We start from the raw sequence: 13,214 nt of genomic DNA on the forward strand, positions 1-13,214 counted from the left end.
ATTCCATCACCAGACAGATGAATACGCGTTTATCATTTTCCATAAATTGAATATACTGAATGGTGTATATAATTATACATTACTGTATTTTTAATGAATGTATACATGATAACTGTGGTAAAAGGCCTTGCATCTAGCGTCTAGCGTGGGGCTATTTATAAAGAAGCATAGAGAGGGCGCCCTTGTGATACCGATAAGCGGAAAAAAACTCATGGCAATCTACATCATCAGCAGGGCCTTCATTATTATGTCTACTCATTGCAAAATATATCCTAATGTTGGCGCTACTATGTATACTTTGACACAATCTGGTGTAAAGTAACATCTGGCGTAATCATATTGCATGACTAAAGTAAGAAATTGGTTCTTATACAGTGGAAACTCGGTATAATGAGATCTTTGGGACCAAGACAATTTTTGTTTTGTTATATCAGTAGTCAATAAACAATAAAAATACAAATGAAATAATTTCATTGGGACTGGAGAATTGGTTTGTTACATCAGGCATTTTGTTATATCAGATCTCTTTATATCGAGTTTCCACTGTGCAGCGAAACGGATGTTTTGACAAACAAAATACATGTATATGGGAAATGCTACTTGTACATCAAAATCTGGCGAGTTCTGTTGCACAAACGAAAACACATCCCCACACACAACCACGCTTCTTATGTATTCACATTACAAATCTGAACATGGTTAACCGCATTTTCTTTCTTTCACTGAGGGTTGAAAAGGCATGTTTTGGTGGAAAAGCAGTATGTTTATTTTTACATTTTCTGCAACACATGTGTAGTAATAGACACCTTGGTATTTTCCATGACACCTACGATACTGTGGCACAACAAAACAAATATAATGATCCAATAAACAGTGAAAAATACTTCAACAAAGTAACAGTTTGCATCTCTTATATAATCACCTCATTGACAGCCATGTATGTGTGCATGTATATGCAGTTTCTTGTAACATTATGTACAATGATGTAAACTCGGGTTAAATTTCTTCAATTTGTCTCCCTCTACAAGTTAAATTTGATCAGCAGTTGCGATCTTAACAAATTTAATTTGTAGAGGGAGACAAATTGAAGAAACTTTCACCTGAACTTTCCCCCCTCTGAACAATACATGAACATGTACCTTTCTTTCATTTTATGATGTAAACTTAGACTGGACTTCCTCTGAACACTGCTGGGAAAAAATTACACACCTTTGTGACTGTAAATCAATGCAAAAGATCATACAAGGCATTCACCTTTCCATTTTATTAATGAACTATAGAATGAGATGGAGTCAACTATGAATTTCAAACAGAAGATAATGATCTGGGTAAGGAGATATAGAGACAAGACTTTGCAAATACTGTATACTAGTACTAGGAGTACACAAAAGGATAAATACTTTTACAACAGCTAAAACTGTAGCACTGTCTGAAAAAGACAAGGAAAAAATCAAACTGATGACCAAACTTCCTGCATGACTACCAGTAGGCCTATGTGTTATACATGCAGTTTTGACCTTCTACAATAATGTTCAATGATGATAATGGGCCCATTCCCATTGCTCTTAAACACATTACAATATTGCACACACAAAGGCAGAATACACTTTACATCTTTAGGGGCAGTGATTTTCCGTTTCAAAAAATTGCCTTTTCCGTTTCACAAAATCATGAATTCCGTTTCAAAATGGTGAAAAAACGGAAATTCCGTTTTCCCATATGAATTGTACATACAAAAAATGCAAATTCCGTTTACATGTATTTGCATGCAAAAATGAACAAAAATTAAAAGATTGCTATTTGAAGTTTGTGTGCCTGTGTAATCGTGTATACATTCATACATGTTATGCATAGTGTATACCTGATGATTTCCAACCTCTGTACATACCACACACCCATGAAGACAAATGAAATGAAACATCAGTACGACAATTTATTTATTTCGACTGTCAAAACATGCACAGGGCTGTCACTTAACTTTTTTCCTTGGTTGCCAGCCGGGCAACCTATAGAGTTTTTTAGGTTGCCAAATGGCGGTTTAACAAATAGGTTGCCACAGTGATAATGTTCGAAGAGTATTGCATAATGTGTAAATCTGCAAGGTTAATTATGGCGATGATAAAGAGGGCTGTTTACACTGCTGTTTACACGACTGTTTACACTGCTGTCTACAAATTAGAAAAAAAATATACAAAGTAAAATATGTCTCTGAGTCTCAGCTAGTGACTTTATGCTAGTCAAGTGTTTTTATTCCTTTGATTAGAAGCTGCAAACAGAATACATGATAATCAGTTTAATAAGCAGTGTTGATAAAAACTTCAGCACTAAAAGAACGATCAATCTACCTGAATCTTTCTTCAGTCAATACATTGTAATCCAGTTAATCATGCCGTGGGACAGTACATATTTGTGTATCACTATCAAAGCCTGGCCTGCAGTATCAACAACTATCATTATAAATGTCCTCTTTCTTGACTTGCTAGTCAAGTGACTTACAGTGTACTACTGTCTAGTCAAGTCTTTATATTCCTTCAGAAGGTCTAAACAGATGAAAAATTTCAGCACTAAAGAAACAATCAATTTATCTTTCTTCAGTCAATAATCCAGACAAGAAACTAGCACTCATCTCACTCTGATCTTTCCCCATTCTGGCCTCGGTCCCCCCCCCCCCCCCAAAAAAAAAAAAAACAAAAAACAAAAAAAAAACAAAAAAAACAAAAAAAAACGAGGAAAACACACACACATTGCAACACAACAAAAACCTCTCCCCTACACCTTCCCGATTTCCGTGTTTCTGTCAGGTGAAACGACATGTTCAAATACAAAAATAAAACAGCAGTAGATATTGATTGAAACTCAACACCCATTCATGCCAGCCAGGCCAGGCTGCCATAAACTTCAAAGCACATTCCGACAGCTGGCTGGTTGGCAGAAGAATTTGCGCGCGCGTGTCAATTTCTTGACTGGAGAGAGGGCCTGGGAACAGCCCCTTTCCCTGTTCATCTCCAACACCCCAGACAGTTCATGACCTCCAAGAATGCGCCAGTACGCGCGGTTTCTTCTGTTGATTGGTCTCTCTCTCTCTCCACCCCACCCATGCCAGTCTGGCATGGCACCTTGGCATCGTGGGATTTTTCTTTTTTCTGCGTGAACTTGGAGTTTGATCACTCTTCTCTCCTGAAATTGTGCGCTGTGCTCTACACACGACATAGCAGGCTAGGCTAGGCAGGCATAGCTACATAGCAAGTCACCACTCCACTCACCTGCTGACAGCTTACCGCGAGCAGATAACAGTTAGACAGTTAGACAGTTTCTTCTGTTGCCGCTACTTTTACTGCCAAAATACTGGCTTTATCATCACACATTATTCGGCGAGACACACGTTGTGTTTTGGAATATAAATGGACTTTCTTCTATGGTTATGATTGTTGGTGTTGGATCAAACTGAGTAAGTGTTCAACAGTTATTGAAATCGTGACATCGCTAGATCTAACGCCGTTAGACATCGCTAGAACTCGCAACTAACACAACTTGGCTTAGAAACTCAGTTTCCGCAGTCTGTGAATATCGTGGACATGTAATAATGATTAATTCACAGCTTCTGTTGGATTTATTTTTACTTTTATGTGTTTTATTTTGTTAAAAAGTGATTTTCCGTGATTTTCCGTGTGGAATATTTTTTCCGTTTCAAAAGGCCGTTTCCGCGTTTTCCGTCCGTTTTCCGCGATCGCGGAAAATCACTGTCCCTACATCTTTGTTGTTACCACTTCATGCCAGTTACACTGGCATGGTGTCGGCATCGTCTATTTGCCTGATGGATTTATTTCACATTTCAGATGACTAGACCATGGTCACAATCTTTAATACAATTACATAAAGAAATACAAGACACATATCAACATCAAACAGATAAGCAATGACCTGTACTCTCAAAAGATGTCGATTTGCAGTTAAACTTAAATTGATTTCAAAAGGCATCATTATATAGATGATGACTGTCGGGGGAGGGAACAAACCGAATGTTCCACCCGAAGGGTTTGAAATGCTTTTGAGGGAGGTTATAAGCTTATAGCCTCCCAAAATAGCATTTCAAACCCTGAGGGTGGAACGTTAGGTACATGTTCCCGACAACAAAAGTCATCATCTGTTCTACTATATGGGTTAGTCAAATACTAGTACATCAATGTCAACAACCGCTAGCACAATGCACTCGATCGCTCACGCAAAGCCAAATTCACTGTGTGCGTGCGGTCTAGGCCTTCTGTCATTTGTTATGGAAGAACATTACAAAGAATGTTCTCCCATGGGCGAACATGACGAATGTGCCTCCATCACGTGACTGTGTTTAGCCAATCACTCACCGTTATTTGACTAACCCATTTAATATTTAGCAATGTTTCTGGTTTGAAAAATGTAGGTTGCATGGTCCTATAAGTCATCAGTAGTTTGAATGCTATTTTGTTTACATGACACTACATGTATTGGAAAACTGCACAGAATAATCAATAAAAGCTTCAGAAAAGTAAACATATGAGTGATTAACAAACTCATAATTTCCCAAAGACAGTAGCACTGAAATAAACCTGTTTGGACACAGCCCACTTAGGATAGTTGTAACAACTTACTGAAATCGATCCACCACAATGTTAAACTATCAATACATTAATATCTTTCATACTAGTATCTAGTGTTCATAGGTAGATATGATCTGATACAAGGTTCTGAATAAAAAAAAATAAACAAACACAAAAGTAAAACAGGAAATTGAAGTACAAGTTAGGAAGACTTTGTCCACACAATCCAACTTATATTCCAAGCCCAAAATGCACCACTAAATTAACTCCAAGTCTTACTATGGTCTTGATCCAGCCAAAAGATAAGGCTTGCTCTCATTCAAGTGCAGCACTCTGTACTATTGCATTGCATTATTGTTTAGGACCAGGTAAATAACATGTCTAGGAATATAGTCTTTACGTGGAAACAGAACTTAGAGACTGTATTTGCAACATTTTCAGCCTTAACAACAAACCAGCATGAATAAATGCATTTACAATATTAATACCCCTCCCCCCCCAAAAAAAAAGGAAATATTTCAGACACACCAAAAAGTACGCCATGATATCACTACCTTGTCATTTTGAAATCTTAAAAATGCAACGACCTTTCCTGCAAAACAGATTGTTAAGCAAAATTGACAGCCCTAACCTCACAATGCAACATCTGAACTGAGAGTGCAATTAATCTTGTAAAGAATAATACTTATATCAAACAATTTTGCAAAACCGTTTGCCTTCTTTTAGAATCTGTGATAATTACTGAAAGAGCTGCAATCCCACAAGCAATGCATTCATAGCATCACCTATACAATATTTATGACAAACTTACAAATTTGATATCTTTTCATAAACATATGATAATCAAGTAAAAAACAAATAACATCCACATCACATCAGCTAAGAATATTCAACCATAGTGTGGATCACATAATGACTTCCCCGTTGCCACCATCAAATCTATGTCTCCTTCCATAGACATTTGTAATGAAGATGTCAACCCAATCACCAACATTCAATGCTACCTGGACTCGGGTCTAACCCAATGCAAGAAAAGCTACATTACTTGCATTTTGATACTCTTTCATACATTCTCCTCTTCTGCTGAGTCAATGGCAATTCATTCATATAACCCACTGATATTATTTCATCCCCTCAGCATGCATGTTATAAGTGGTGAAGATGAAGATGATATGTCAGATTTCAATCACAATCTCTAACACTAGGGCTTATAAATGAACAATTTGGACAGAAAAAAAGCAGGGACACTGCACTCTCGAGAAATACAATGTATGTGTACTGAATGTCAAAAAAATGAAAATGTAAGAATTTTAACGACTCCTTCGCTCACTGATCATGGACACTTTGACAACAGTTTGCGTATTCCAAAGTCACTGATGAGAAAAGTCTCCTCAGTAAGTGTGAATCTCAAAATGGACAGCATTTAATCCATGCAGAGGTCAGTACTGGAAGCACTGCAGGTTCTGGGTTCAATCCTCCTTTAACCCAATCACTCCTGATCTTCCTCGCCCCGCCTCAGTTTCCCAATCACCTCCGCTAGCATCTGGTTGCACATGGCAGCATAGGGGTTCAACTGGACCACCTGTGCCCGGGCAAACTGGCTACCCAGAGCGGCGGCCCTCCGGAAGTCCGCCAGGGCCTCCTCGTCCTGCCCCTCAAGCCGGTGAATGAGCCCCCTCTGTGTGAACGCCTGGCAAGCTGCTTTACCCTGCCCTTGGCTCAGATTAATGGCGGTGTTTAGGTCTTCCAGAGCCCCTGCAAGCAATAACATCGAAAACAGCAGAAGGTTGAAAATCATTCAACTGTAAAGCTGTTTTGCATTTGTTTAACACTAATGCTTGTTTTTAAGGAGAAGGGCATAAGTACAAAAGCTGTTCTCTATGATCTCTCCCAAAATCAGCTTGCCAATGAATTTGCATATACTATATACCAATCAACCTTTCGAACTCCTGTGAATCATTGATGGAAACATTGGATGTAGCAATTAATGTCATGGTTTTCATACCCTCACTTTTGCACTTTCACAAAGAATGTAATGCACCTGCTTTAATTGAGAGAATTTCAACATTGGGAAGTTTAGAATAACGATAATTCATCTTTTTTCATGATGTTCAAAGATATTATATAAAAGATGTACTGTACATGAGAAATGAAGACGGACAGATTAAGTTCAGCATTACAGTTCAAGAAGTTTGGTCACACCTACATGTAGGGAGTTGCAGCACATTACATTTTACTGCAAATTAGTAACCTAGTGCATAGGTTCAGTCCATTCTCAGTAAAAACTTTTCAGTGTATTGGGATCAATGGATATGAATGGAAGGAAATCCCAGAGAAGGAACAAAATGAACAGTGAAGAGAAACTCTCTAATCAAGAGGAAAATAAGCTACTGTATGTTGCCACATCAGATGCCAGCAACAAGATACAAGTCAAAGGTGTGCTGTACTTGGCCTGTAGATGGAAATTAACTCAGCCAAACAGAGGAAGTCTTATAACTTAAAAGAAAACCAAAATCCAAAGAGAAATGTGGAATGAGTGAAAGCAGCAACATTAGTAGTTGGTTTCCTTTAACTTTAAGGGCTGCTAGAAGTTTAGTAGCACTGTGTATATCAAGTACAATGACCGACCCTCCACATCTCCCCTGAGCCGTAATGCCTGGGCTCTGTTGTTGTAGCAGGAGGCTCGGCCTGGAGCGACGGACACTGCCTCGTTGAAGAAATTCAGCGCCCTCTCCATGTCGTTTTCCTCAGCACAGCGGACACCCTTGATCTCGATCTCCTTGGCTTGCTGGTCTGCATCGCTCTCCTCAACTATGTGAAACACAGAGGGAAATAGTTTTTAATGATAATTAATGTAAAGCTCAGTCTGCGGGAGGGTAGGGGGTTGTATTTTGACATTTTAAAAAAAAAATCAAAATAATAAAACATTAGGGCCTAACAATTACCCTTGCCTTCCGTTATAATTCATTATGACAATATTTTTTTTTTTTTTTGGTCCATATCTCTTCCGCCAACCAGATCATTAATATTGGTAGACACCTAACTTAATAACTATTAGATATCTAGAAATCATAGTTAGTAAAAATGGTTAGCCCTAACGCAGGGCTCCACACTAACTTTTATTTTTGGTGGCCCAAAGGCAAACATCCGTCCTTTTTTGGTGGCCCGATCAGGCCACCAAAGTCTTCATTTCTGAAATTTTAGTGGCCCGATGTGCATTTTTGGTGGCCCCGGGCCACCGGGCCACCGTTAGTGTCGAGCCCTGCCTAACGTTACCACAGATATGAGATAGTGCCAATCAATGTATTAACATTTCCAATATCTCTCCGTAGTTCTGTAGTACGGACGGGGTACTACGGTACGTAACCATACATATCATCACAAAACTAATGTTAGTGATGTACAGGACTCATATAATGGGGGGTGTTTCACAAAGCTGTTTAATACGAAGGACTAAAGAATGACTGGTGATCAGTTCTTATGTGCTATAAATTTACTTATCAGAATCTCAATAATTCCGCACAAGAACTGATCACCAGTCGTTTTTAAGTCCTTCATAACTTTAAGAACAGCTTTGTGAAACACCCCCCAGGAGTGTAAATTTATACAGCGTAAATTTACCTGGCACATGACAACAAAAGACAGTCACAACAATGGTTAATGGCAATGCCAATGTTTTTCTAGACCCTGTAGGCTGTACCAGTGTGTGGTACTTACCTTGAATTTGTACGATTTCCTCCTCATTTTGTTCAGGGATTTCTTGACCGAGAGGTAATAAAGGGTTGAATATGGCATCAAGGACTGCCGAATCATGTGAACTGGGAATCGACATTTTTACATCATTCGTGGTCACGTTTTGGTGGAGCAGACCAAGGAGGTACCTCCTTGAGCAGACTAAAGTTACGGGTATACGTTGGAGGGGGTTGGACAACTCGACCGCGGGATAAGTCGTCCCTGGACAAGTCGTCCCTACCCCTGGACAGCTCGACCGGGTCGAGTTGTCCAGGGTCAGGTTTGCGATTGGACAACTCGACCCAACTTTATTTGTGCCAGATTTTTGCAGAATGAAACACATTTTAGTCATTAAAATGGCATAGGTTAGTGGAATGATGTATGAAAAAATGTTTTATCGCATTTTTAAGGCAATTCCTATTTATTTTCTGATGCTGCGAAGCAATATTTCACGGTATCTTCCCTGCTCTGAGAATCTCGGTGACTGAGCTTTTTCTTGTGACGACAGCCTGTATGGTAAGGTGACATTTGTTGAGAAATTTCCATTAAATGCTTATAACCAGCAATAAAATATAGTATTTTACATAGTTATACGTGTTTTCTATCCTTAGTGACATTTTCATGAGCAGAGGAATCATTTCAGTATGAAAAATGAAACAAATGTCTACAGTATGTCGATTCGTCTTCGTTCGTACTTGTTCGGTTTCCATATCGTGGGACGCGCGCTGCTAGCTAGCTGCTAGCTGAGAGGCTAGGCTGAGCGTGGCGCTCGCTCGCTCCCTGGCCCAGCGGCCACCAGACCCCCTCCCACCGATAACAGCCCAACTTGTGACGACATCCTGTTTGGTAAGGTGAAATTTGTTGAGAAATTTCCCTAAGATGCTCATAACCAACAATAAAATATAGTATTTCATATAGGTGCATGTGTTTTCTATCCTTGGTGACATTTTATGGGCAAAGGAATAATTTCAGTAAGAAAAATGAAACAAATATATCTATGTCGAATCGTCTTCGTTCGATAGGTGTCCACACCGCGGCACGCTGCTGAGAGTGGCTCACGCTACCACCGATACCAGCAGAACGGGATACCGGCCCGCGGGCCCCGCGGGCCGTAGGGCTGGCAGTCGTGGTGCTCGCTCGATGGGTGGAGCGAGCTGTGTCGCTGCGTAGCTACGAAGTCGACCGTGATCTTTTCTTCGACATTTGGACTAAATTCCAGTCAATGAAACTATTTCATACCTTTCTCTTAACTTTGAACGATGTTATACTGACTAAATGGTTTGAAAAGTGTCTGGAATTCACCGGCACTGTATTGATTCATAAGTAAGTCATCAACAACATGACGACCAGTCTTATCTTGCAATCCCAAATTCTCTGTACTACCACACTACCCACAAGCTAGTATGGAGAACCCGACTCCATATTGATACACTTATTGTTTTACTGTACTGTCAACAAATAATGGGGAAAAAATATAGTGACAAATAAAGGAAATAAAATTTCTCACTCTTTTTCTTTTACTTTTTTGTGGTTGGTTTGTTTATGTTTTTGCCAAAAAAAAGGAGAGTTGTTCTGCATGTCCTGCATGAAATTCATAAAAAAAAAGAAAAAAAAAAACGGGTGTAGGACCTACTGTAAAAGTGGATATTTTCGCGCGACTAATTTTTCGCATTTGGCCGGGTCAGAAGAGTTTCGCCTGTTTTTAATTCCGCGGAATCCAGACATCATGCACAATAACATATGGCAAGCAAAAATATTTGCATGCTTTTATTTTCGCGCTAGTTTCTGGTTGCGCGAAATGCATGAAAATTTCAACACCACGAAAATTTCCACGTTTACAAATATTGTCTGAAAACTCTTTTCTTTTTCTTTTTTTCTATGCACTTCTCTCCCGGTCTTTGCCGAAGATATTTTGAAAAAAAGAAAATGCCTACCGGTAAATACTTACACTTGAACACTTGTAACTTATATTTACTGGTGATTTCTGACAGTACTTTTCTGAAGTTGATGATATGATCTGAACTAACCCTTTTTAAGAAAAAAAAAAAAAAAGGGATGAAAGGGGGGGGGGCATCCCAGGCCTGCGTAGAACATCATTCTAATACCCTGGACAGAGTTGTGTTAGAAAAACAGAAATGTATAATTCTTAATTTCATTTTGTTACGTATGCATCATACAGGTTACAATGTCTCTCTCTGTCAAACTCAAAGGTATTTTTTTTTCTTAAAATAGAATGATGGCCATAATAAAAAAAAAATCTGTATGGTACGGTATATACTTAAACATCTGTCTTTGCCAAAGATATAACTTGCGAAAACTGTTTGACGTTACAGACACTTCACTACACATTAGTTACAGTGTAACATTATCCTAAATTCCTAAGGCCACGTTAAAGTCCATCAAACCATCCAGATCTCTCTAAACCTTAGTTTCATCACAGAAAACAATGTCACACCTTTGTAGCAGCACGTACCCCGTTAGTTTGACAGTAAGTCACTGGCCGAGAGAGGGAGCCATTTCAATCGGTAGTATAGTCATGTTACTCTCTCCGGACGCTCCCTGATGGCAAAAAGAAACAAAAGAGCTCATTTTCGCTGACCAGTCCTTTGACCACGGTTACGTAAAAAGGTACACGTAGGCTTATCCCATAATACTTGCCACGTAGCCCCTTTTTCCTAACATTAACCGTGGACAAAGCTCTTTTTCTCACTCTGGCTCCTTAACCTCCAAAGGAGATGGACATACAGTAGACCATAGCTCTCCTGCGTCCAATACAAAAAGGAGATGCAATATTACTTTCCAGAGTCACGTCCTTTCCTTATTGAGACGGTTTTGATAAATTCTCTAAGTTCATACATGTCTATTTTACACCACATCGGTGAGGTGCTTGGTTCCAGCAACATTGATTTGAAATAGTTTTGGAACAATTATTACGGAAGAGGAGTTGCCTTCCTGTCACACTTGCGGATGCTGCATGAGGCTATTGCATCAGAGCTCGTCTCGCATCTCCTCTCATTGTCAACCCTGTCATCAATGACTGAGGATGAACTTCATCCATTTCCAGCTCACGACGAATTAGCGCAAATGTGAATCTCCAAGCTGGGATCGCATCATTGACAATCGCATTAGTGTCAGCGCTAAGTGATGTGAGTGCCAGGCGACGACCAGGCGGCGAACACCCGTTCCAAACAGTGTACACGTCAGCATCTCGACCCGGAGCTCATCGTGGCAGTGCGCACTGCAGTTCGCGATCGCGATCGAGATCCTCTTGGAGAGTGACGTGGCCATATTTCACCCTTGACGCGACCTGGGACTCTGCTCGGACTGTCACGGTGGTTCTATGAATAAAGGGAGAGTAAAATAGTCCTATTTGGACAAGTCAGCCATTTACGAAAGGGGAAGGGTACATTAAGGGAAACAAAAAGAATACTACCTTGGTCAAGTCAGCACATTGCTGCTACTAACTTTTGTTTTGTCTCGATTCCACACAAAGACATAACATGGAAAATAACTCCTGACCAATCACACCACTATCCCTTCTTACATAACTTATGTTACTTCTTGTCTGGAGTGAGAAATAAAGAGTCGTATAGCATCTACACTTCTGACCAATCATAAAGAAGGTCATTCTTACATAACTTATGTTATTCATTGTCTGAAAATCTATTCAAAGAAACACAAAAGAAAATTACTTTTAACCAATCATCTCTCTGTCTGGACCAGCAATGTATATCTCTATTTCCTGCTAGCCTCCTACCCTAAGGGTTAAGACCACCCAACCTTTGAGATGTTTGTCCCTGGACAGGGGATTTATCTTACATTAAGCTCCTGGGGACTGCCACCTGTTGTGGTCTGGAGATGGGGATGTACTATACAGTGCTATACATTTAAATGTGAAATGGACACTACTGTACGCATGGGGTATTTCCCACAAAATAATTGGGCTGACGTGACTATTGTGTGCATCTCACAATTATCATAATCACTATTGCTATTGACTGACTGTGCACAAATTGGAAAAGAATTTCACCGCTCTGTCGGTATGGCTTCCTGATTTTGAGGCCATCAAAAGTGTGCTGTTACCATGACACCACACTTTCCTCTTTAAGAATGCATCTTGCACTTCAAATATCATCTTTTTTATGTGTCCTTTTTTCCTGTCATTTCAATAAAAAAAATGAAGAATTAAGTCTTATTTGCTAGTCCTTTACTGCATTTAAAGGGTTATGATTTGTTGTTGCCATGACAACACAGTTTCTACCACTGATTAAAATGTGTCTTTCTCTTTCTACCACTGATTAAAATGTGTCTTTCTCTTCTTCTGGCTAATGCAAACAGGACTCCACAGCTATGGGATGTTCAGTTGCAGGCGCAAGGTTAGCAGTGCATAAAAAAGGGACCCCCCCCCCCCCCATGGATTCCTTGTGCATTTTTGTTGTTGTTGGTCTAATCAGCAATGGCCAACACAATTCTAATTATTGTCATAATTAGATATTTCTATATGGTAACATAGCATACAAAACTGTGTTAACCCCATTCATTTTATTCCAAGAAAGTGTTTCTATGGAGCTGACAGTAACAAACTGACAACCGATGATCATGGCATAAAAGGTGAATGCACCAAACTTTTTAGGTGACACTGATTAAATAGATGATGACTCGATCCCTTCACGCAGCAAATCGTCAGTGTAAACCATTAGGGTCAGGGTAAATAAAAAAATGCATAACATGGACAGATTGATGCAAAAGGACTCGTACAATCAGAGACACTTCCTCTACTTTTTTTCAATGACTTTGATCTTTAGTTTTGTCATGGATTCCTTGTGCATTTTTTTGTTGTTGTTGGTGGTCTCATCAACAATGGTCAACACAATTCTATATCAGGGATCCCTGTATAATTTTGTCAGG

General features: G+C 39.5%; 1 protein-coding gene across 1 annotated transcript; it reads right to left on the bottom strand.

The window, feature by feature from the left end:
- Window positions 1-5,500: 5,500 nt before the first annotated feature.
- LOC139744510 (tetratricopeptide repeat protein 36 homolog) lies at window positions 5,501-8,468 on the bottom strand. The gene is made up of 3 exons (XM_071654946.1): window positions 8,292-8,468; window positions 7,203-7,385; window positions 5,501-6,329 (listed from the first exon to the last, which is right to left on the bottom strand). The coding sequence occupies exons 1-3, from the start codon at window positions 8,404-8,406 to the stop codon at window positions 6,064-6,066; spliced, it is 564 nt and encodes a 187-aa protein (XP_071511047.1). The 5' UTR covers window positions 8,407-8,468; the 3' UTR covers window positions 5,501-6,063.
- Between the last annotated feature and the right edge of the window lie 4,746 nt (window positions 8,469-13,214).

This window comes from Diadema antillarum, unplaced genomic scaffold (assembly GCF_040938485.1).
Source record: "Diadema antillarum isolate AM-2024a unplaced genomic scaffold, OU_Dant_1.0 seq00001184_RagTag, whole genome shotgun sequence".
NCBI classification, from domain to species: domain Eukaryota; kingdom Metazoa; phylum Echinodermata; class Echinoidea; order Diadematoida; family Diadematidae; genus Diadema; species Diadema antillarum.

Bases quoted from the DNA above. Each gene is read 5' to 3' on its own strand.
- LOC139744510 (XM_071654946.1), bottom strand. From the start codon at position 8,406: ATGTCGATTCCCAGTTCACATGATTCGGCAGTCCTTGATGCCATATTC. The intron at 7,386-8,291 runs GTAAGTACCACA...TGTTTCACATAG, and splicing joins GGAAATCGTACAAATTCAAG to TTGAGGAGAGCGATGCAGAC. The intron at 6,330-7,202 runs GTCGGTCATTGT...TATTGCTTGCAG, and splicing joins GCTCAGGGGAGATGTGGAGG to GGGCTCTGGAAGACCTAAAC.